The sequence below is a fragment of the Lissotriton vulgaris genome, chromosome 2_1 (assembly GCF_964263255.1).
Source record: "Lissotriton vulgaris chromosome 2_1, aLisVul1.2, whole genome shotgun sequence".
NCBI classification, from domain to species: domain Eukaryota; kingdom Metazoa; phylum Chordata; class Amphibia; order Caudata; family Salamandridae; genus Lissotriton; species Lissotriton vulgaris.
This window is the reverse complement of record NC_141687.1, coordinates 767,164,448-767,190,310: the sequence shown is the minus strand read 5'-3', so window position 1 is coordinate 767,190,310 and position 25,863 is coordinate 767,164,448. Positions and strand designations below refer to the sequence as shown.

The following is a 25,863-nucleotide window of genomic DNA, read 5'->3' as shown; positions in this document are numbered from 1 at the left end:
AGGGCTGAAACATGTCGACCATTTTAGAACACGAAAATTGAATGCGTAAGAATCCTAATTATTCTCCCTACGCATATCTACAATATTTTCATCCTTAACTCGAATCCAGGAAAATAAATTGAACCATCTGGCTGTCCGAGTTATTTTAATCTTCACATTTACCGCTAATCACTGATCACTACTGCTTTTAACCTAGAGCGAATACCTCCTGGTGGAGGTTGCATACCTACTAAACCTGATGATTATGCAGTCACGTGAATAAAGGGGTGGAGAACCAAGATATACCGCTATCACAAACAACTTTACACGTGCATGAGGGTTTTTTACCATGGGACATACAATTCACCTGTATACCCAGGTTATGCAGGACAAGTTATCGCCCCTCGCTAACTGATTTGTGAGGTGCTGAAACCACCAGCATCAGCCAGTTCCTCATCACAGTTATCTTTGGGTTCTTCCTATGGGTTGTGGTAGCCACAAGGATTCTCCAATCCCTCTTAATTGTACTCCCTAAAGGGAGTATAGAAAGAAGTAGGCCCTGGCTTCGACTTGGAAGATGGAGTTACAGCAGGAGTCGACGATGGGCGACGCAGGTCCAGCTCTGAATCAGTCAGGTAGAAAGATGGGGTAGGAAACCCACCTCTCTATATAGTGTACCAAATAGGGTACACTGTGCAGAAAGGGCGGCGAGACCCTTATTGGTTCACAGAGGCAAAAGTAGATAATACCAACGCTCTAATTTCTGATAGTGTGGGCAAGGGTTTAGGTTTATCAGAGGGTAGTGCTAAGCATTTTTTGGACACTCCAAAGCAATAAATGATTACAAACACTCAATGAAAAAAGTAGAGACCAAATGAACAAGTTACTTACCTTCGGTAACGATATATCTGTAAGAAATATTAGTTAGTATTAGATTCCTTACCTTAGAATATCCCCAGGCGTCAGTCTGGATCCGGAAACTTTTGCGTAGCAGTACCCCTGCGCGTCGGTAGGCGTCGTCTGCAGGCGTCCCCTGCGGCTCCACGTCCGTCGTCGGCGTCGTGCGCCGTGATGACGTCGCTGGAGTATATAGACGCCGCCTCCGCGCGCTGACGTCAGTTCTTTGTACACAGCTTTTCCGCGCCAGAACACGCAGAGCCATGCGAGAACCAACACTGGTGCCATTTGAAACTAGGGCCCTGAAAGGGATGTCCTTAACCCTAGGTATCAGTTCGCAGAACGGGGAGGATGGGTGGGTTCGGTAAGGAATCTAATACTAACTAATGTTTCTTACAGATATATCGTTACCGAAGGTAAGTAACTTGTTCATCTGAAAGAAACACGTTAGTATTAGATTCCTTACCTTAGAATAGATACCCCAGCAATACCAACCCCGGTGGTGGCTCTGCGAACCAATACATTCCTACACCAGAAAGTCCTAGAGGACAGAACGGCCAAAGAAGCCATCCCTCCGGACTTGACTGTCCAGGCAGTAGTGCCTCGCAAAGGTGTGCAGCGAGGCCCACGTAGCCGCCTGGCAAATGTCCTGCAAGGGGACTCCCCGGCCCAGGGCAGTAGTAGCCGCCGTGGCCCGAGTGGAATGGGCCCTCAGCCCAACAGGAGGCTCCTTCCGAGCCAAAGAGTAGCACGCTTTGATGCACAGAACGACCCACCGAGAGATGGTCCGTTTATGTACCGCCCGTCCCTTCTTCGCACCCACGTAGCCAACAAACAGTTGGTCATCCACCCGGAACTGGCGTGTGCGATCCATATAAAATGAAAGCGCACGTTTTGGGTCCAGACGATGGAGCCGCTCTTCATCCTTTGAAGGATGCGGAGGCCGGAAGAAGGAGGGGAGGGTGATGGACTGCCCGATGTGAAAAGCAGAAACTACTTTGGGCAGGAAAGAAGGTCTAGTCCTTAGAACCACCTTGTCAGGATGAATGGACAGGAAAGGAGGTTTGACAGAAAGAGCCTGGAGCTCACTCACTCTCCTGGCAGAGGTGATGGCAACCAGGAAAGCCGTCTTTAAAGTCAGGAGACGGAGAGGACAAGAATGAAGGGGCTCAAAGGGAGCACACATCAAAAAGGTTAGAACCAGGTTCAAGTCCCACTGAGGCATCACAAACGGAACAGGTGGATACATGTGTGTGATGCCCTTCAAGAATCTCGTTACAATTGGGGACTTGAACAAAGAAGGCTGATCAGGAAGCCTTAGAAAGGCTGAAAGGGCCGAAAGGTAGCCCTTGATAGTGCCCAGAGCAGAGCCCTGCTGGGGAAGAGAGAGAAGAAAAAGAAGAACCTCGGAAAGAGGGGCAGAAAGAGGATCCACAGCCTTTGCTGTGCACCATGCCACAAATCTGTTCCACCGACAGGCGTATACCGACTTTGTGGAGGGACGCCTGGCTGCCAGAATTACATCACAGACTTCAGGAGGCAAGTCAAATGGCCTCAACTGCCGCCGCTCAATCTCCAAGCATGGAGGTGGAGACTGGACAGGTTCGGGTGGAGGACCGTCCCCTGCTGCTGCGACAGAAGGTCCTCCTGAAGGGGCAGGCGGATCGGGGGACCGACTGACATGCTGAGTAGCTCGGGATACCAGTACCTTCGAGCCCAGTCCGGAGCCACAAGGATAACTTGGGCCCGGTCGCGCCTGATCTTCTTCAGCACTCTGGGCAGAAGTGGTATAGGCGGAAAGGCGTATAACAGACCGCAACTCCACTCGCGCCGAAAGGCGTCGCCGTGCGAGTGCCGTCTTGGAAACTCCAACGCGCAGAACTGATGACATTGCGTGTTCTCTTCTGTGGCGAATAGATCTAACCAAGGCTCTCCCCATTGCAGAAAGAGGCCTTGCGCCATGTCCGAGTTCAGACACCATTCGTGATCCATCGAGCACCGTCGGCTGAGTTCGTCCGCCCTGGCGTTCAGAGAACCTGCCAGGTGTTGAACCGTCATAGTCACGCCCTGACGTTCCAGCCACTGCCAGAGGCGCAGAGCCTCCTGGCAAAGGGTCCACGACCCCACCCGCCCTGTTTGTTGCAGTACCACATGGCGGTGGTGTTGTCTGTGAACACCTGCACTACACTCCCGTTGACAAAGGGGAGGAATGCCTTCAGTGCTAGACGAATCGCCCGTAGCTCCAACAGGTTGATATGGAGATGGGACTCCGCCGGAGACCAGATGCCTCTGATCTCCGCCTCTCCCAAGTGGCCTCCCCAGCCCTGGAGGGACGCGTCCGTCACGACAACGTGCTCCGGTTGGGGAAGGGAAAGGGATCTGCCTCTGACCCAATCGCGGTCCATAAGCCACCACTGCAGTTGTCTCGCAGTGCCCTCCGAGATCAAGACGTGGTCGGACAAGTTGCCCTGATGCTGGGCCCACTGAAACTTCAGGTCCCACTGCAGAGCCCGCATCCACCACCGGGCGTGATGCACCAGAAGGATGCAGGAAGCCATCAGCCCCAGCAGCCGCAGCGTCAACCTGACCGAAACCCGGGATAGCGGCTGAAAGATGGGAATCAAAGCCTGTATATCCCGGACCCGCCGTTCTGGAGGATAAACCCGAAACTGCGCCGAGTCCAGAACCGCTCCGATGAAAAGGAGCTTTTGAGAGGGACACAGGTGTGATTTCGGCACATTGATGGAGAACCCCAGCTCGTGCAAGAGGTCTGCCGTCATCTGAAGGTGGTGGACGACTGTCTGGGGCGAGCCCACCTTCAACAACCAGTCGTCTAGGTAGGGGAAGACTGAAACCCCTAACCTGCGCAGATGGGCTGCGACCACCGCCAACACCTTTGTGAACACCCGTGGGGCGCTGGTAAGGCCGAAGGGGAGCACGATAAACTGAAAGTGCTCCTGGCTTACCGTGAACCGCAGGTAACGCCGGTGGGCCGGCAGGACGGGGATGTGAAAATACGCATCCTGCAAGTCCAACGCTACCATCCAGTCTTGCGGGTCTAGAGCAGCCAAGACCTGAGCTAATGTTAACATCTTGAACTTCTCCTTCCGGAGGAAGCTGTTGACGTTCCGTAGATCCAAGATAGGACGTAGGCCCCCTTTGTCCTTCTTGGGCACCAGAAAGTAGTGGGAATAGCAACCACGCCCTACTTCTGGCCCAGGAACGCGCTTGATGGCCCCCTTGGCCAAGAGGTCCGTAACTTCCTCCTGCAGAAGTGCCAAGTGGTCCCCCGACACACGGTGGTTCTGCGGTGGCATGGCTGGAGGATTGGTCTCGAAGGGGAGGGAGTAGCCCCTTCGGACGAGTTGCAGCACCCACCTGTCCGATGTGATTGTGCGCCAGCGGGCGTGGTAATGGCGAACCCTGCCACCCACTGGCGTCACATGGGCCTAAAAGCACGGACTAGGAGGATTTGGAGGCTGATGCTGCGGGGGGAGGTGTGGCCTGACCCCACCGTTGACCCCGACCGCCTCCACAGCGGTTTCCACGGCCGCCACCGCGTTGATAAGATTGTTGCAGCGCGTGGCTGGCAGCACGTGTGGGGACGCCCCTTCCTTGGCCACGAAAGGAGCGAAACGAACCCGTTTGCTGGCGCTGGGTCGAGAGACCCAAGGACTTGGCCGTGACCCTGGAGTCCTTGAAGGCGCTCCAGCGCGTGGTCCGCCTTGTCACCAAACAGGCGACAGCCATCAAACGGCATGTCCATCAGGGCATTCTGGACATCTGCCGAAAAGTTGGCGGATCTCAGCCAGGCGTGGCGACGAATCGCCACCGTCGTGGACATCGCTCTGCCCAGCGAGTCGGTCGTATCAAGACCACACCGTATGGAATATTTTGCTGCGTCTCGGCCCTCAGCCACAGCCTTGCCGAGCTTCGCCCGCACCTCCAAGGGGCATTCTGGCAGCAGTTCCGCGACCGTATCCCACACAGGGTGGGTGTAGCGGCCCAAGAGGCAAGCGGTATTGCAAGACCGCAGTCCCAAACTCAGGGACGAGAAGACCTTCTTGCCATACTGGTCATACCTCTTAGATTCCCGGTCGGGCGGGGCCGACGGGAATGCGGTCTGGGAAGTCGAGGCCTGGATCACCAGACTCTCAGGGGTGGGATGGGTGGACAGGAACTTGGGGTTGTCCGGGCACGGACGGTGGCGTCTGGCCACGTTCCTATCAACAGGCGAACCTGAAGAGGGCCTGGACCACGTGCCCAAAAGAACGTCTGACAAGGCTTCGTTAAACGGCAGCAGTGGCTCCTGTGGGCATGACTGCGGTTTGAAGACCTCAGTGAGGATGTTAGGCCTCACGGCCGTGACGGGGAGCTCAAGGTGTAAGGCCTTGGCAGCCCTCATCAACACCACTGAATAAGCAGCCCCCTCCCCCGATGCCACGGAAGGAGGAGAGACAAAGCCAGGGTTAGGAGAGTCGTCCAGACCACTGGCATCACCCAAATCACCTGTCCAGTCCACGTCGTACTGACACTCACGTGACAGAGGGTCCTCAGACCCCTCCCAACCCTCTCCGTACTCTACATCATCTCCATATTCGGAGTCAACAATGTAGACTGGCTCCTCGGGGTTCACAGGCCCCATCGTTGTCGAGCCCGGTCCGGATTCGGGGAGGGCATGGGGACGACGCCGCCCGGAGCCGGCACCGGAGAACCGGCGTCGCGCGGGGACGGCGTCGGGGGTAACCCCGATGGAATCGGCGCCGGAGAGGCCGGAAGACCAGCCGGCGTCGACCCCGAAGGCCCCTGCGGCGCCGGGGTCGGAGCCGTCGGCGGCACCGGGGCCGGAGCACCCGATGGCGTCGAGGCAGGGACACCCGAACCGCCAGGGCCCCCGGACGGTAGCACTGGGCCCGAAGGCGCCGTAGGCCCCGTCGGAGGAGTGAGCGCCCTCATGGCCATGAGGAACGCCTCAATCTCCTCGGGCGTCGCGCCTAGCCCAGGGACCGGAGGGTATGGAGCAGGCCGCGCCGGCGACTCTCGCGGAGCCGCGGGGGTGGGGTCACCCGAACCCCCGGCCGCGTCGCGCGAGCGTCGGGGAGAGTCGGAGGTACGATGACGACGCCCCGACTTCTTGTGCTTCCTACCTGAGGAACCAGACGAATGGTGACGACTTCCGGAGCGCTCGGCACGGCTCCGCGACCGCTCCCTCGAACGCTCCCTGGACCTCCGGCCGGACCGGGACCGCTCTCGACGCGGGGCCGACACCCGGAGCTCGAGCAGCTTGCGGGACCGCTCCCGTCTAGCTTTATTAGTCAAGGCCCAGCAATCGACGCAGGCGTCCACGTCGTGGTCGGGGCCCAGGCACCGGAGGCAGAGTCGGTGATGGTCCGTGACCGACATCGTGCGGTCACAACCGTCACAATTCTTGAAACTGGGCATCCTACCGGCACCAAAAAAGTATAAGAAGTTTACAAAACGTGGTCAAAAGACCGGAGTACTGCTCTTCAGATCTGCGCTTACGGCGCGGAAAAAAGAAGAACTGACGTCAGCGAGCAGAGGCGGCGTCTATATACTCCAGCGACATCATCACGGTGCACGACGCCGACGACGGACGCGGAGCCGCAGGGGACGCCTGCAGACGACGCCTACCGACGCGCAGGGGTACTGCTACGCAAAAGTTTCCGGATCCAGACTGACGCCTGGGGATATTCTAAGGTAAGGAATCTAATACTAACGTGTTTCTTTCAGTTTAGAAAAATAATACTGCTTATAGAAATATTTAGATCAAGAACTTTGGGTACAAGTTAAAATACTTTTCGAAATGTGTGGAAATCACAGTAAATACAACATCTACAGTTGTGCGCAGTTATGCACAATACATATCCTATGGGAGAAAAAAGGCAAATGGAAACAGCAATGCAATACAGTTACCGTTGTGGTTACCCTTTTGGGAATCTGAAGGTTCAGGGCCAAGGTCCAAAGTGCCATGGCCACATTCTCATGAGCTTCCCGGATTTCTCGGAAAACAAGGCAAAAGGGTTTATGTAGCTGGCACACTACAAAGACAAATGCCCACCTGCAAAAGCAAAGGGAGACTTACAGGCAAGAACGAGGGCTCTCAAGGGAGAGTAGGGGTTGCAAGGGCTCTGGGGCTGTGGGAGTACAGCTGGATTGAAAGTTCCCCAAAGATGTGCAGCTGGGCAATGGTCACGGATAGGGGTTGTCACCTTGGATCGACGATTCTGGAGCTATTGGGCAACTGCTGAGGTGGGTCTCTGGAGTCCTGAAGTACCTTGTCGGATACTGGCTCGCTGTAGAGTTGGAGTCTGCCTGGATTTGGCTTTGTTGGGTTTTGCAGCAGAGGGTCCGGTACCATCGGTATTCGTGCCTTTCAGCTCCAGAGGGTTCTGGGGCCTTAAGACTTTGTGCAGAGAACGAGCTGACCCTCCAGAGGAGGTGTACCTCTCGCTGGTACTCGGAGATGTCAGTCGGGCTGAGGAGCTGGTTGACGCTGGACCGGATTTTGCTGTTTTGTTGCCTGCAGCTGCAATAAGATAGTACTTTTATCTCAAGAGATTTATTTGGTGATTTTTGAAGTGCTGATGACCCTCCGGGGTTTGTGGAGGCCAGACTGTGATGAGATAAGCTGGAGGATGGTGAATCTTGAGTTATATGGCGGCAGACAGGAATTTGCACCCAAAGTCCACTACGAGGTCTGCAGTCTCAGTCCAACAGCCTTTCTTCATTCATCTTTTTCTTGTGTCAGTGGGATATAATCAGTGCAGGTTTATTAAGACGAGATGCTTGGTACCAAACATCCAATAGTACAATGAAGCCATCATGGAGCTTGGGAACTCGTATTGACGAGTGTCCAGCCCATGTACTCTCTATTGCTTCTCTGTTCACTTACAATGTCCAAGAATCGACATGGAGTGCAGTTATGTTATGTCCGCACAGGAGAGAGAGTGCACTCTGCCTTAGAGCTACAAGGCCTGCCAAAGTGGTGTCTTAACTATATCACATGCAGTGTTTGTGGGCATGGCACACATGGACGTGTGCCATGTCGAATCTTCGGTTTTGTCTGCACCAAGGCACGCATTCTGCAATGGCACGGTGCTGGCCTTGGTGAGGGGGGCCCTAGGGCAGCACAATGTGTGCCTGTACCCGTGGGCCACTCTTCAGTGCCAATAGCCTACGTACCATGGGTACCATTTACTAAGGACTTACAAGGGGTACTGAAGCTGTGCCAATTGGGAAACAAAAAGTACAGTTTAGGGAAAGAGCTTCTGGCACAGCAGACCTGGTTGGCAGGGAACCTGTGCACCTTCCAGTATAAAGTACATAATTTTCCAGGCACAAAGTGGGGACTAACCCTGTCCAAAAGAAGCACTTCCCTACAGATGGGGATGGTGCCACCATGGAGCGTCGGCAGTGCCGGGAACAACGTTACTGTATTGGCTCTGGGGAAGGTTGTGGTCTAACGGCTGGAGAAGATCCAGGAATGGATCCAAGGGGCCTGCCTCAGGCTGAGGATGGAGCCACTGGAAGGAATCCAGTGGGGGCAACCTGCTCAACCCGTGGAGCCCCAAGGCACTCCAGAGGGTTCAGCCAGTCCAAATATGAAGTACATGGCCTCAGAAAAGACTTAATTGGGCGGGAAAAGCTTAAGCTTTGGGAAATTCTGAGTGATGCTCAGAAAACATAGACTCAGGCACTGTAGCTAACATGTGCCTAGAACCGTGGGGTCATTCCTGTTCCTCATCTGAAGACTTGGACTGGCAGGGTGAAGTCCTAGAGCACTTTGACTTCTTAGATTTTATAGATTTCTTGAGGGACTTACCTGTCGATAAATTTGAATACAGTGATGAGCGCAGAGAACGACTCTGCAAACAGGTCAGGGACCTCACCTGTGACCAGGAACTGGAGCACCCCGGAGTCGACTGGCACAGAGAAACTTGGAGCTTCAGGGAATGCTCACAAACCGTCTTTGGATTCATGGTGTGGTGGTGTGGACAGGCCTTGGAGTCGTCGTCCAGCTCGAGGCACCAGAGGCAAACCACAGACAGGAACCACAGGGTTCAAAACCCAGGTTTTTTATGTGACATCCCTATGCATACTGGGAGCATAAAGACCAAAAAGGTTTAACAAAACATCAAGAAAATAGTCCCAAAAATTGACTGAGGTAGCTGATGGCGTGGAAAGACAAGAGCTGATGTTCAGGTGCTGGGGATGCGCCTATATAGCCACTTCACACATCGCATCCGGTGTGCCAGTGCAGACCAAATCAACACTGCCTACTGGCGCACAGAGGTAGTGCTCAGATATTTCTGGATCCAGTCTGACCCATGGAGAATATTCGAAGGTAAGGAATCTGAGGACAGAAGTCTCTATCAGACATCGCCAATACTCCAAAAACCCTGCCTAGACCCATCTCTACCAGCCAAAGTTAGCTCAGTATCATACCTTCCCTTTTCACAAAGAGTCCCTGAAAGAACGGTGACAGACCAATTCAATTAATTCATCATTAACTGAGGACTGCTAGTCAACCATCAATCTGGAATTAGCGCTGACTATAGCAATGAAAGAATTGAAATGACACAAAAAAAATCCTGTATGATGATGGCGACACATACTTGATGGTTTTCATTGACTTGTATGCAGTCTAACACAATTCAGCACAGTAGATATAGCTCCTTCATGGAATAACATACGGCCTTCAACAGAACTATTTTCAAACATTGTTTTACCTTACTTTCAGACTGACTTCTTCAGATAAAAAATGCAGAACACACATCTACCACTGCTAGATTGATCTGTTAGTTCGTCCAGGGTTTGGTTCTACCTCCAACTCTTTTTACTGTATACATAGAGTCACTGGGTTTAACAATGAAAGGTCAGGCATAAATCTACACCAGTAAACTGATGATACCCAACTGTATTTAACTCCTCCCATGCTGATGACGAGCGGAGCTCGTCATCAGCTACGGTGCTCGTGTGCTGATGACGAGTTGAGCTCGTCATGGCCATTAGAACGCTCGTACGCTGGGATAATTCCCCTGCTGTGCTGAGCGTTCCAAGGAAACGGGTGTGGCCATGACGAAAAAACTTTCTCTATTAAAATTCGAAAATACAGAATCTGTCCTTTCTATATTAGCAAAAATGTTTGGCCTGTACCTGCTTGAACTAATAAACCTCAATGGCCTCATTGCTGCTCTTGCACTAGTTGGCAAACTGCTGGAATTCACCATTGATCATGCCCACGCATTCATTTCACCCATTAACAAAATAGATAATGCAGTAAATTTCCATCTACATATACAAAAAGATGCCACCTAGTTCTGCAAGGCTGGCATTTCTTATATCCAAAACAGACTTTGATAATGCAACAGTTGCAGGAGATTTCCACTCACAACTGGCAGTAATCAAAGCAGTCTTAGTGCACAAAGAAAACAAAATACAACAGTATGACCTACTCTCTTTCAGCTCCATTGGGTCGCATTAAAAGCAAGAATACGCTTCAAACTTTGTGTTCTGGTTTATAATGCTTTTCATGAAAATAGCTCACCTTATCTAGCAAAGCTCTCAGAAATCCTAGGAAAATCAACAGTCTGCGAAACAAGAACTATCTGCTTCTGGAAGTCTCCAAATTTAAATCCCCTCTAGCAAGGAAAAATCATTATCTGGGCCAGCGGTAACTGCATGTAACTCTGCTGCTTAGCTTACACCTTTTTTTGCTTTCAGGGGGCAGCTCCCAAGTCAAACCACACCTAGTTAAATAGGTCCTGACCCAAAAATAGTCTTCCTCGAAGTTCACCACTCCTAATATCACTTTAAAGGACAAGAAATTAAAAAACATTTTTTTTCGGGTATTTATCCTGTCCATATCTCAGCTGATCCCTTGTTCATGTTTAATGGTTATATGTAAAGAGCCCTGATACCTTAGCTTAGTGTTGGTTGTGCTCTATAAATATGTAAATTAATACAAATCTCATAAATGTGCAAAATAACACAAAACAGAAGAATCTGTCTTCTGTCAATACCAAAAATAGGTCCCTGTTTTTTTATTATGAACAGTCAGTAACAGCTTCAAAACTAAAATTTGATAAGTTAATTTTGTAGCACACATGTAATGTTTATAACTTTCCTTAAACAAATCTAGATGCCTACAGAATCCAGTCAACTGCTTTGGCATATTTGCCAACATTACTGAACAAAATCATAAAATCAAGCAAGACATAGTAAAACAAAATCTAATACAAACCGGAAATAGAGTTTGGGAGAAAACAAATGTATTACTAATTTTAAAATACTATTCAACAACATCCTTTTATAGCTAAGTTTAATAAATAAGCCAGGCAAAAAAATACAATTTCTAAATCAAAATTGTATTCACACTTACTGCAAATCTTTATCCGGCACAACGCGTGTAAGCTTTCTCCAGGGATTATATTCAGAATCAATGGTGTAGAGTCGCATGTGCATGGCTAGAACATGGAAAAGCTGATCTATAGAATAAAAAAGACAAGTGGTGACAATACCCTGTAGGCAAATTACCCTTGGCTTGCATGCAACGTTTTCAACATGATCAACAGATTTTGAAGGAGGAAAAATATTTTATATAAAGTGTATTTTTATGCTTTGCAACAGTGGGGACTTATGGATCTTAAGTGGCTGGGCGTAAATAACTTACTTGAAATGGACTTTATGAAAGACCCAACCTTTAGAATAGTTTTTGAGTGGTACATTTTGCAGCACAATTTTAACAAACTGTCTAAATATTTATAGCTTTCTGAAGAGCCACAAATGAAATATTCCACTACTTTTATGATGTGTAAGGTACGACTTACCTCCAGAGAAGTGTTGGCACTCACCTCTCAAATAAAAAATATAGAAGAAATAGTATTAGAACACTGAATTCTCTAATAGAAGTCCCAAAACGTGGTGTAAAAAGCTACAGTAAGCAGGGGTTGTACCCCAAGACGACCTACTGGTGTTACAGGCACATAAGGAAATCTAGTTATGCAATCATGTTTAAAGGCACATCTTTCGTACCAGATGTTATCACCAAGTCCCTTCCCAATACATTGTGTGGAAGGGGCAGGATGAACAAATCAAAAGTTGTACAATTCTCACAATAGCAGACCGTTGACAGCAGAAATAGATGACTATAGCAGGTTTTGTGGAAATGGTACTGCATGGAGATCACAGGACCATAAAGCGGAGAGATTACACCAAATGTACATGCTCCAGGCTCAGAAAGCTTATGTGAAAATATCAACAAAATCTATCAGCATAAATGATGCAATGCTTCCATAAAATAAGTCAGCCAAATTCAGCAATCACCAAAGTATCAGCTTTCAAAAGGAATATGCTACTTACCAGTATGCATCTGTTCTTGGCATAGAGGGCTGCAGAGTGGTACATTATGAATAGATCGCCATCTGGTGTTGGGCTCGGATGATTGCACTTTGTTTTTCTCTTGGAGAGTCTTTTGTATCTTGGTGACTCCTCCCTTGGTTGGTAGTGCGCATGGGCATCGGCTCCATCCTTACATTGTTTTGCCATAGTAGGGTTAGATGGAGTAGTATAGTAGAATACAGATAAGAATGCCCATGTAAGTGTATCTAAATAAGATAATGTTGGAACAGACACAGGTTTCCGGGGAGGCTGGGAGGGCATGTACCACTCTGCAGCCCTCTATGCCAAGAACAGATGCATACTGGTAAGTAGCATATTCCGTTCGAGGCATATGGGCTGCAGATGGTACATTATGAATAGACTATACAGCAGTTCTCTCCCTAGCGGTGGTCGCCCATGTCTGTTGCAACTGTCTGAAACAAGGTTTTTAATACTGCTTGTCCCACTCTAGCTTGTTGTGTTGTGTGCACATCTACACAATAGTGTTTTGTGAAGGTGTGCGGTGTAACCCAGGTAGCTGCTTTGCATATGTCATCTAGTGGAATGTTTCCCAAAAATGCCATAGATGCTCCTAGTTTACGTGTAGAGTGAGCTCTAGGAGGAACGGTTAATGTTCTCTTTGCCTTTAAGTAGCATATTTGAATGCATTTTACAATCCATCTGGCAATGCCCGCTTTGGAGATGGGATTGCCTTTATGTGTAGGAGAAAACGCAACAAATAGCTGTTTTGTCTTTCTGAAAGTTTGTGTTCTTTCTATATAGTACAATATGGCCCTTCTAACATCCAATGTATGTAGGGCTCTTTCTGCTACTGTTTGTGGTTTTGGAAAGAAAACCGGTAATTCCACTGACTGATTGATGTGGAATGCTGAAATTACCTTTGGTAAGAATTTTGGGTTTGTTCTAAGAACCACTTTATTTTGGTGTAACTGCATAAATGGTTCTTGAATCGTAAAAGCCTGCAGTTCACTTACTCTTCTAAGTGACGTGATAGCTATGAGGAAGGCCACTTTCCATGTGAGGAATTGTATTTCACACCTATGCATAGGTTCAAAGGGTGGCCCCATTAGTCTGGTAAGTACTATGTTGAGATTCCAGACTGGGGAAGGTGGTCTTCTTGGTGGAATGACTCTTTTGAGTCCTTCCATGAAAGCTTTAATTGCTGGTACTTTAAACAGTGAAAGATGTTGCCTGTTTTGTAGGTACGCCGCTATGGCTGCGAGATGAACTCTGATAGAGGTATATGCTAAGTTACATTGCTGCAAGTGTAGTAAATAGCAAATGATTTGTTTAGTGGATGCGTCCAGAGGGTTGATGTGCTTACTGTTACAGTGTATAGCAAACCTCTTCCATTTTGCTGCATAGCATGCTCTGGTGGTAGGACGTCTTGCTTGTTTAATGATTTCCATGCATTCTGGTGGTAAATCTAAATATCCAAACTCTATGACCTCAGGAGCCAGATCGCTAGGTTCAGTTGTTTGGGATCTGGGTGCATTATTTCTCCATGGTTCTGTGTAAGATGCATGGGTAATAATTTTAGCTTTTGATGTGGTACTTGTGAGAGTTGTAGCAGCGTGGTGAACCACGGCTGTCTTGCCCACGTGGGTGCCACTAGTATCATTGTCATTGAGTGTTGCTGCAGTTTCCGAACCAGTAACGGAATTAGTGGTAGAGGAGGGAACGCGTAAGCAAATTTGTTGGACCAATTTATCCATAGTGCATTGCCCTGGGACCGTTGGTGTGGGTACCTGGATGCGAAGTTTTTGCATTTTGCGTTCTGATGATTGGCAAACAGATCTATCTCTGGTTGCCCCCATTTTTGGAAGAATGGCTGCAGTATTTGGTCGTGCAGCTCCCATTCGTGTACTTGTTCTGACTGTCTGCTTAGAATGTCTGCTATCTGATTTTGAACTCCTGATAGGTGTTCCGCTAACAGGTAGATCTTTTGAGGAATGGCCCATCTCCATATGTCCTGTGCTAGTTTGGATAGTTGGAGAGAGTGTGTCCCCCCCTGTTTTTGAATATAATACATTGCAGTCATGTTGTCTGTTCTGATCAGGACTGCTTTGCCTGTTATTTGCATTTGGAAAGCTTTTAGTGCTAGAAATACTGCTAATAGTTCTAGGTAGTTGATGTGCAGTTTCTTTTGCTGCACACTCCACTTCCCCTGCACTGTGTATTTGTCCATATGCGCTCCCCATCCGGAGAGCGATGCGTCCGCTGTTATTATCACTTGTGGAATTGGCTCTAGGAACGACTGTCCCTTGGAGATGTTTTCTGTGTTCCACCACTTCAGAGAGCGATACGTCCGGTCGTTTACCAACACCAGATCTGTAATCTGACCTTGAGCCTGATTCCACTGTGTCGCTAGACACTCCTGTAGTGGGCGCATTTCTAGCCTGGCATGTGGTATTAGCAGTATGCAGGAGGACATCATGCCTAATAGTTGCATAAACACTTGTGCTGGTAGTGAGTGTTGTGGTTGAAATCTTTGTATTAACCCGACCATTGTCTGTATCCTGATTGGGTTGGGGTATGCTATTGCCTTTTCTGTGTCTATCGTAGCCCCCAGGTATTGCTGAATCTGGTTTGGTTGCAGGTGTGATTTCTTGTAGTTCACCGTAAACCCTAAGTGGTGCAGCAATTGAATTGTCTTTTGTGTGTTGTGAAGACATTCCTCTTTTGACTTGGCCTTTATTAGCCAGTCGTCCAAGTATGGGAAGACATGTATTTGTTGTCTTCTTAGGTGTGCTGCCACCACAGCTAGGCATTTTGTGAACACTCTCGGTGCTGTTGTGACACCGAACGGAAGGACTTTGAACTGATAGTGTTGTCCTTCTAAAACAAACCTTAGGTATTTTCTGTGGGCTTTGTGAATTGGGATATGAAAGTAAGCGTCTTTTAGATCCAGTGTAGAAAGAAAGTCCCCTTTCTTCAGTAAAGGGAGTACTTGTTGGAGCGTGACCATGTGGAAATGCTCCGAATTTATGTAATCATTGAGAGGTCTGAGGTCTAATATTGGTCTTAGGGACCAGTCTTTTTTGGGGATTAGGAAGTATAGAGAGTATACTCCTGTTCCCTGTTGATCTTTTGGGACCTTCTCTATTGCATGCTTTTGTAGAAGTGCTAGTACTTCTTCTCTTAATAATGTCAGATGATCTTGACTCATTGGACGCTGTTTGGGGGGGATGTTTGGTGGGGTAGCTGTGAGTTCCAGGCAATAACCATGTTGGATAATTTGTCTCACCCACTTGTCTGATGTGATGTTTTCCCAGACAGGTAGGAACTGTGCTAGACGTCCCCCGACCGGTGTTATGTGGTCTGGGGGGAGTTCTATGAAGTCACTGTTTTGGGGTTGAGGCGTTGCGGTTGTTATTATTTCCGCGGCCTCTACCCTTGTTGTTGTTACCTCTGTAACTTCCTCTTGAATTACCTCTGGGTGATGTTGGTGTGAAAGAGGTGGATTGCTGATTTGTTCCTGTATTCTTTGAGCCCCCTCTATAGGTGGATCTACGAAAGGAACCTCTTTGTGTTGGCTGTTGCAATGCTCCCATTGACTTAGCCGTTTCTGTATCTTTTTTCATTTTCTCTAAGGTCTCATCTGTGCTTGAACCAAACAGTGTTTTTTGATCAAATGGTTTGTTCAGTAGTGCCGTTTGTACTTCCTGTTTGAATCCTGAGATTCTAAGCCATGCATGTCTCCTCAACATTACACTGGTGTTTATGGATCTTGCTGCAGTGTCTGCTGCGTCTAGGGCGCACTTAATGGAAGTATTAGTTATTATTTTACCTTCCTGTATTAACTGATCTGCCTTTTTCTGATGTTCTTTGGGGAGATGTGTGATGAGTTTTTCTAATTCATCATAATGTGCCCTGTCATAACGTGCGAGTAGTGCTTGTGTATTGGCTATACGCCAGCTATTTGCCGCCTGTGATGCTACTCTCTTGTCTGATGCATCTATTAATTTTGACTCTTTATCAGGTGGAGGAGCCTCTCCTGTAGATAATGAGTTTGCTCTTTTACGAGCGTTTGAGACCACCAGCGAGTCCAGGGGTACATGCCCTTTAATAAAGATTGGATCCTTTGGAGCCGCCTTATATTTTTTATCAATTCTTGGGTTTAACACCCTAGCCCTCACTGGGTCTTGAATATTTCTTCTGTGTGACTGAGAAGACCCTTCAACATAGGAAGAGTACCTGATGTTCTTTGTGCATTAGGTAGCGTCTCTAACAGGAAATCCTCTATTTGGGGTTCTGTATGTATATCTACCTTATGATATTTTGCTGCCCTATTAATGAGCTGCGCAAACCCTGTGTTATCATCAGGTGGTGAAGGCTTTGAGGGATATAACTCTGGGTCGTTGTCTTCATCTGACACTACGTCATAATTTTCCCATGGGTCATCCTCATCTGGGATGGTTTCGTCATCCCCTTGAGGTTCTCCCTCCCCTAGATCACTGTCTACATCAGACTGAGGTGTAGATGGTCTTGGTGTGGAAGGTGTAGGAATATTTGGCATAGTGTGAGGAATAGGAGAAGAGGGTGTGACTTTATGTCTAGGAGAAGTAGGAGGAGTTGTATTTGTCCCCAGTGTTCTCTTTTTTGAAGGGAGAGATTTATCTTCTGTCTGTTCATTCTTTCTCTTCTTCGTCACTACTTTGCCAGTTTGCGGATCGATAAACAAGATCTTTTTTCTTCTAAGGATGGAGCCGATGCCCATGCGCACTACCAACCAAGGGAGGAGTCACCAAGATACAAAAGACTCTCCAAGAGAAAAACAAAGTGCAATCATCCGAGCCCAACACCAGATGGCGATCTATTCATAATGTACCATCTGCAGCCCATATGCCTCGAACATACTATATGTTATATGTCATTTTGCGCGAAACATCAGCCCAACAGACATTTTCCAATGAAATAAAAATGTTCAGGTTGGATACATAAGGCAAATACTCCAAGCAGAAGCCTGTCAAGAAGTCTGTCAATGTCATAGGGAAACACTGTCCCAAAATACCGGAGTACAAGAAAGTTTTTATTTTCACTAAATACATTTTTGGTCCCAAAATTTCAGTTTTTCACTTTCTCCTAAACATTCAAATTAGGAACTGCCACACATGAGCAGATTGCGCCTTTCATGTCTATTTAATATCACGAAGTGATAAAGGTGGTCAACATATTACAAACATGTCATCACTGTCATGGCTGTGACAATCAAAACGATGTTTGGAATGGCCAAAATAAGTTTAGGATGGGCTGCTGCTATGTCAAGCACAACCAGACTTCTGCCCACAAAGCTTTCCTATATGAGGACCTAGGTCTCTTACTTTCTCTTTCTTGGAGCCCTTGAGCGTATTGGTGTACAGAGATCACACCCCTCGGCATCATGGGCAAAGCCCAAACACCACATGAAACTAAGATACTGAGTTCATCCATTACAAAGGTGCTCTAATGGCCCCCAAAGCTTTAAACCCAACCTGATTTCAAGATGACCTCATTATGTTTCATAAAAGACAAACACCCAAAAATAGAATTACTAACCAAGGTGCTCCAGAAATTAGTCTCTAAGGCTCAATATTAAAAACTGGACTCTGCGGTCTGTTGTACAAGAAGTGCAGTTACTTTTAGCACAGACTCTGGAGACACCGTCATGGTAGTCACTCAGATGCCACCTACTTTGGGAGCACTCCTTAGGAACAAATTACTTACCTTCAGGAATACTACTCAACTTTAGAATTTTACAGAAGCCAGACTGGATCCAGAAACATGTTCACAGTTTGTTCCTGCTCACCTAAAGGTGGTACCATCGAACTCCAACAGTGACCTTGCCCATCCCCAAAAGTGACAGTGCTTAGCTGTATATTGGCACCAACCCTGCGCATTAAATGCATTGTGACGCAGACCTTATCAAAACCTATAAGGCAACTTCAGAGGACGAAGCAGATTACTATCTACATGTCAAGGGCACTGATAAAGGTTGTTCTTTCACCCCTGAACAAGTCTTTCTTTAGAGGTCTAAATTTGAGGAACAATTCATCTTTATCAATAGCCCACAATAGCCCATCATGAATAATCTATCATCATGGCTGAGATACACAGACAACATCTTTTGTATCTGAAGAAACACGGTTGAAGAACTCAACCTCTTATTAGGCTTGCTGAAAAGCAGTTCTCAAGAAAACCAGTACAATAAGACCCATATTCAGAATGGCATCAACTATTTAGGCATTTGATTTAAAAGACTGGATGGAACACTGGCCATATGAATACACAAAAAAACAACAGACAGGAGCACTGCATAATGGTATGACAGATTTAATCCAAGACGTTTCGGTATAACCTCCCTTGCCGTCACAACAGTACCACAAAAAAAGACTTTTTTTGAACATGGATCTTCTCTATATGAAAAACTCAAAGACAGAGGATACCCAATGAAGTTGCCAAACAATTCACTATAGTGAGCATGAACCACACAGTTTAAAGGTTTTCTGGAATAAAACAACCAAAACGGGCCAGATTTATATCTTGGAGCTATAGATATTCCACCGCAATGTCGAAAAAAATCTATACTGCAAAGATAATGGTCTGCCTGCGAAATTTCAATGTGGCTTTAGGTTTAATCATGTCGAAGACTACTTTGTCTAGGCCTTGGTTAAACCCCTCCGATGCCCCTGCAGAGTAAGAGCCACCCGAGGCAGACCTCTAATTCGACCCACCTAATTTAGATGAGTGGAATTAGAGGTAAATTTTGACTGGCCGTCACTGCCAGGAAAACCCTGGCAGTAAGAGGCTGTGAACAATGCTAACGGCTTCCCCAGCCATGGGGAAAGGGGATTTTTTTTTTCCAAAAATAAAACCTTGCTTCTGGATTTTGGAATTGAAAGAAAACAGTTTGGTGCAGGACACCATCATGTTGATGGAGCCCTGCACTAAACTGTAAACAGCATTGAAAAGAACTGCCATCATGGCAGTTCCTGCAATGCTTAAAAATTACCATGCCTGGCGGATGCTAAGTACTCCACCAGGCCACCAGAATTAAATCGGGCCCTAAGTTACTTACCTGTGTTAACAATGTTTGTGGTGGATATTCTATCTACCGGGAGATTCATCAGGTGTAACATAATGCCCAGCGCTAGACAGGCTCTGGAAACTTCAGAGCTCTCACACTGCTGGCAGGGGGGCCCTGGCTGCGGCACAAAGTCGAAAGTGATGGCAGGTGACATCACTGAAGCCAGATAGCGCTCGCCCAGGCACAACAATGTCAGTTCCTTTTTTCCACCCATCAACCCATATCCAGAGGTTGCTCTCTCCTGAGAGTCGTGAGCCTTTCCTGCCACAAAATTTCTTTACAAAAAGTGAAGTTTTATGTTACCACCCAATTGCTCTGGCTTTAACCCCTGCAAGGACTGCAAAGGAAAGATGCCCTTCACTGGTCACCATTCCATTTGTCTTTGGTGCCTGAGCTCCTACCATGATTCCTGTCAATGAGACTCTTGCCTCCGTATGAACACGGAGGCCATTGAGTAAAGAGAAACAAAACTCCTCATAGATAGCCTGGGGCCACAACGAGAAATGGAGAACTAAGACCCCGGTCGAGCTCTACTTCTTCTTCAGAGACCAGGAAAAAGAAACGTAAGAAGCACAAGAAGTGATACGGAATAGATAATTATCCCCAAAAACTCCGATCTCTCACATGAGCTCCAACCTTGGATCTAGAGTTAGTCGAAATGGGACCCAAGGACCCTGCTTCAGGTAGCTCTGCACCTGCACCTCATTCAGACCCAACCTCTGAGCCTGCTATACCAGCTCCACAGATGCCAGCGACTTACCAACTTGATCCACCGGTGTCCTCACCACAGACATTGGAGTTCTCTGTGCCATCTCCATCCTTCCTGCAATTCCCAGTGCCCAGCATGGATCATGCTACAGCAAACAAATGACGGACGGAATGCTGACAATGCAAACATTCTCCCCTAGTCAAAACATCTGGGTTAAATCCATTGTTCTTTTGCCCACTACGCCACCCAAGTTTGGACCCAGCCATATGCAAATGAGTCTTGACCCCGTGCCCCATGGGAACAGTCCGGATCAAACTGCCAGGCTAGGCCCTCCCTGGACCGAAAGCAAGCATCCTGGGACCGGTTTCAGGGTATGTCACCCTTCTTCAGCCAAGCTAGCTTGAATCCAGTAGCACAGTGAGAAAGGGACCCACGTCTGGGCATACCCATCCCACTTAGGGGGAAAAGTGTTATAGCAAGCAAATGATGGACGGAATGGTGACAAAACATTCGCCCCAGTCAAAAGATCTGGGTTAAATCCATTGTTCTTTTGCCCACTACGCTGGATGTAACCCAGATCTTTTGACTGTGGGAGAATGTTTACATTGTCAACATTCCGTCCGTCATTTGTTTGCTGTAACACAGCACGGATCCTGCAGCATTTAATGCTATGTTAGATATTTTCACATAACATATTGATCAGGAGTGCCATCCTATTTAGGCATACTTATGTTTATAACTATGGTGGTGTACGAAGTCTAACCAGTGGCCACGACGCAGAGGATACCTTTTACACCAGCAACCAGGTTGTCATTCCCACCATTTATGCTGTATCTGGCACCACCAACGCCACTTCTTCCTCCACGCCCAGAGCTACACTCAGACACATCAGCCCCTTTGCCACCTCCTCCCCCTTGTATTGAGGTTCCCCTTCAGAACAGGTCTAGAAGAGAAGCTAATAGGATGATGGAAATAGACAAAAACTACAGCCAAAGGATATTGGATATCTTTGGCTCAGATTTCAATCCTTTGGACCTTTACCCCGGTGGAGAAGATGTGGTTGACAATCCTTTTGAAATTCCTGTATAGCCCTCTGCCAGTAGCCTAGACACCTCACTGGAGACAGAAATGGTGTTTCCTGCTGAACCACCAACGCAAGAGTTCATGTCCCTCCATTCTGTAGTCAGGAAGGTGGCAAAAGTTCTCAATTTCCAGCTCCCTTTAGTTGAGATGAAATTGAATGTCCTCCTGAGATTTTCCTTTTTTCTCAGTCAACCTGAGAGCCCTTCAACAACACCTTACTGAATCTTGTGATTGCAGCATGAAAAAACTGTTGTCTGGTCCAGCAGTCAACCATCTAGTGGCAAGGTGCCATTGTTCTGCTCCTAGAGAACCATCTTTTCTCTCTCCCCACCCTTTACCATGGAACATCTCCCTTGCAAAGAGAATCCATGCTTCTATAATCATAGAAGAAGATCTCGGCAAGCAGCATGCACCTTGATGTCTTTGAATGAAAACTTCCTGCTGGCTCGTTATGTGCATGCATTGCTGGTTATGGCCCACTTGATGGTGCCTCTTGTACCTGCAGATTTCAGGGAGCACTTTCAAAACTTTTTATACAGAAGGACAGAACGCTCTAGGCACATCATTAAGTCAGGCCTTGACACAGCGGATTCTGTGGCCCGAGCCATGGGTATTTCGTTCTCCACCATACAGCATTCTTGGCTCAGAACATCTGACTTTTCCAGGACGTAGAGGCTAAACTGATGGACCTTCATTTGATGGCTTGAAATTTTAGGGGTAAAGGTTAATGCAGCTTTAGAAAGGTTTAAGACCAACAAAACTACTGCACGCATATTGGGCCTTCAGCAACCCCAGCCCCAGGAGGATTAAAGTAAATTTCAAGATTTCACCAGAGGTTTCGCCTTTCGTCAGAAGCAACCCTGCCAACCACAGATAAAGCAGTCCCAGAACCTGCTCATACGTTAATTTAGAGGCAAAGACAGAGAAAAAAGCTGCAGATCCACTCAGCAACCCTCCTTCTCCTCTTCCCCTGCCTCTTCCAGGTAAGCAGTATTATTCTGCAAAGACACACGCTGCTGTACGGTGCTGCACTGCCCCCCCCCTCCCCACCTCATTCTTGCGTTAATCTTTTTATTATCTCCCTGTGTCAGCTGGAGTGCTACCATTATAAGCCCACTGCAGGGTTTTGGTTGCTTCCCTCAACCCAGACTAGAACTTTTGGCTGACCAGCATTACTGCACTACTTGAGTCAGAGCTAGCGCAAGCCCAGTCATAAACAGTGCTGCCTTTGTCAAAGAAGTGGCGGTGTGGTCCAGTGTGGTGAGGGGCGGGAAGAGGTAGAACAGTCAAGTCAACAGAGGGCAAGGACTTGCTGGCAGAACAAAGGGGTGGCCAAAAGGATCCAAGGCCTGAAGGAACTCCAGAGAGACCCATAATCGTCCGGGAAAGCTAAAGCATTGCCCGCCTGTAGGAATATACCTGTTACCATGTCAAGATTAAGAGAGACGCTGCAGCGAACGTCGGTTCCTCAAGTTGCTGAAGCCGTTGGATATTTAAGGAAGATCGTGTGACTTGAGCCACTTCCTAGACGCATACTATATTCATTCAATATATCTTTCTGGGCGGACACAGTGAAGATATTAAGATTTCTCGAGACTTGAGCCGAGACGGTGGCACCTACCCCACCCTCTTGGGTGGTAGTGTGGGTTGGCCGATAAGATTTGCCCTAGATTGGGCCAGGGCCTTGAAGACTAGAGTACCCATGTCCTGATGAAGCCTATATCATCTGGCTGAAACGCGACCGCGTCGACACCTTTGGCTTTGAACGGAGTCCCTTAGTTAAATTGAAGAAAGATTTGATTTTCTCATTGATGCACCTAAACAAATATAGGCTGGGTATATGTGTTAACCCCCTGGTGCTTTTCGTTTGGGACTACCTTTTAGTTGTATACTCCACTATACTTTAAGAGGAGGTACATATGTAAATTGGTGTGTATATATATAATTGTATATAATTTTTGTCTTGAGGGTACATAGAAGTGTTTTTGATATTGTATATGTTTTGTATATTTGTATAGAATGTACATGTTATGTGTTGTATATAAACTGTTTTCTGTTGTGCCTCTCTGGCTGTCCGCCCATATATGTGTATATGAACTTATATATATTCTTCCTTGATTTAATTTGTTAATCACAAGATAATGAATTGTTTCTTGTTGGATAATTAAAAGTGGATTGATCCCTTCAGTACCATTTCTCTCTACTTTTTCATCCTTGGATGTCTCCTGCTCAGGTACGGGAGGGTGAGGTGGGTAGAACCCCTAACCATTTTTTCTAGACTATGTCAAGAATGGCCTAAGAAATTTGAGACGCATCAGCTCCAGCTGTGGAATAGTGTCAGAGTCAGATGACTGTCACTGAGTAAAGCTATGTCACGGAGTAAAGTGCTGACTACAAGATCTCTCCATAGACCAGGAGCAACAGGTGGAGAACTCCTGTCTGGAATTCTTGTGTTTGTGACAGGATTTCTTCTTGGACTTACGATTTAGTCTTTTCAGAGGACAGGAACATAACCGGACAGTGATTTGGGGGCAGGGACAGCCCTGTGACTTCAAACAAGATTGTTTCTGCTCCTTGATGGCCTTTAGGTGCATCAGGGAACATTAGTCACGTGACTCTGAACCATGCTTGGAACCGAGACATCAAAGACAGTGTCCATAACAGATAGCTGCTTCTTGGAGGTGTGGCACGGTTTGCAGTCTGTAGTCTTCGGGGGAGACATCCCTAGCCATCAGTCGAAGAAAAACTGTTTTGGGTGTCAGTTAATCACCAACAAAGTTCACGAGCACAGCTTAAGATCCACGTGTGGAAAAAAGGGACCCAACGTCAGCATGCAGAGGTGGCTTCTTCATACAGTGCCAATCTGTCACTTCTGGAGACAGAAGGTGGTCTCCATAGAGACCAAGGCTGCCACCTTCTGGTGTGGACGCAACTATGGAATAGTTCCTGACCCAGTCTAGTACCCGGTAAATTAAACAAGCATTTACAATGCAATGGTTTCGCCTTTGGAAAAGTTAGAGCTATTGGCATTGCTCATGACATTTCTTTTTTTTTTTACTTATAAATAAATGGCATTGTTATTTACATTGCCAACAGCTCTCACAACCCACACAGCCCACACAGCTCTCACAGCCCACACAGCTCTCACAGCCCACACAGCTCTCACAGCCCACACAGCCCACACAGCCCTCACAGCTCTCACAGCCCACACAGCCCACACAGCTCTCACAGCCCACACAGCTCTCACAGCCCACACAGCTCTCACAGCCCACACAGCTAGCTCTCACAGCTCTCACAGCTCTCACAGCTCTCACAGCCCTCACAGCTCTCACAGCTCTCACAGCCCACATACTGCACCCTCAAACATTATTTGTTGCACTTTAAATGGATGCACTGTCCCTCTGGGTGAGGACCTGGCTCCCTTCTCATTGCACTTTACTCGAATACACCCTTCTGCACTTAAGGGCACCTATGTCAGCTGCGCGTTATTCAGTAACGTATTTAAACGTACACCCTGCAGCACGTTCAAAGCACATTACTCATTTGATTTTCACTTTAAATTCACACACTAATTCAATTTAAGCTCGTGCACAATCACTGGACTTTAAATCCATATACCCGGGTCATTTTGTGTGTACAGATGTCGCCTACACTTTAACTCATTCCAACCGTAAATACTATACTAGACAACACTGCTGCACTTCGGATGAACACGTTAGCACACATTACGCGGTACGCTTATAGTGTGAAGATGAAGTGCAGGGAATCCCTTTCCATCCACTGCACTTTAAAGGACATTTTTTCGACTAAAGTCTCCTAAACGTTCCCGTGGCATTTCGAGATCACACCCATCTGCACTTTGCTATTTATTAATAGGTTACCGAATGTATTTAAGGATTAACCGCCCCAACTTTTTTATCAGCTCCACTTTTACTTATTTATTTCCCCTCTTCATTTTTTTTTGGGGGGGGGGGGTAGCCTGACGGCCAAAACTGTCGACTTTGAATCTGAAGAACCGTGTTGGAGTCTCAGCGTTGGCACAGCGTCCTGTGATTCTGGGCAAAACACTCACTCTCCCTGTAGCTATAAAAAATGAATGTGTCCTTGACTGTGTAATGTAGCTGGTGCTCATGTAAAGCGCTCCGATACCTTCAGGTTGAGTTCATGTTATATAAACCTGCAACAAAAAACAGTTCTTGCAGCGAGACTTTGGACACCACTTGTCTGCTATCCAGGGAATACAAGCTTCAGGTCACACTCAACATCCAGGCCCTCTCCACGTTACATTCTACATTGCACTTTCAATGACTATCCCCGCCTTATGCACTTTACAGCGGTAGGTACGGTGGCACTTTGAAGGGATATACCCGGGACCTCCACAGAGCTTTGCACTAGTGGTTACAGGCGGCACTGAATGGGCATCGCCGCACAACCCTCCAACCCCAAAGACACAGCACTTCACTCCAGTAGTTATGGCGGCACTTTGAATATTGCTGCTGTTAAAGCTTTGACTCCGCCCTTCAGACCTGAACTTTGACGTCACACTCCACTCCACAGCACTCGGGGTCGTGCTCACTTTACTTCTCCCGAATTATAATTACAAGAAAAGGACGGCGCAGCCGACAACACCAATAAAACCCCACAAAGGAAGCAGTAAATCAAAGGCTCCGACCCAAGTGAAAATCTGACCTGGAGGCGCCTAGAACCC

At 47.5% G+C, this 25,863-nt stretch overlaps 1 protein-coding gene across 7 annotated transcripts in view; it reads right to left on the bottom strand.

Moving 5' to 3' along the window:
- The window catches only part of UBR3 (ubiquitin protein ligase E3 component n-recognin 3), a 2,118,328-nt gene that overhangs the window by 408,937 nt on the left and 1,683,528 nt on the right, over positions 1-25,863 (bottom strand). For all 7 annotated transcript variants that reach the window (XM_086956098.1, XM_086956102.1, XM_086956099.1 and 4 more), the window contains one exon: positions 11,279-11,384. In XM_086956098.1, the coding sequence (XP_086812224.1) occupies positions 11,279-11,384 (106 nt within the window). The remainder of the gene's footprint in view (positions 1-11,278; positions 11,385-25,863) is intronic.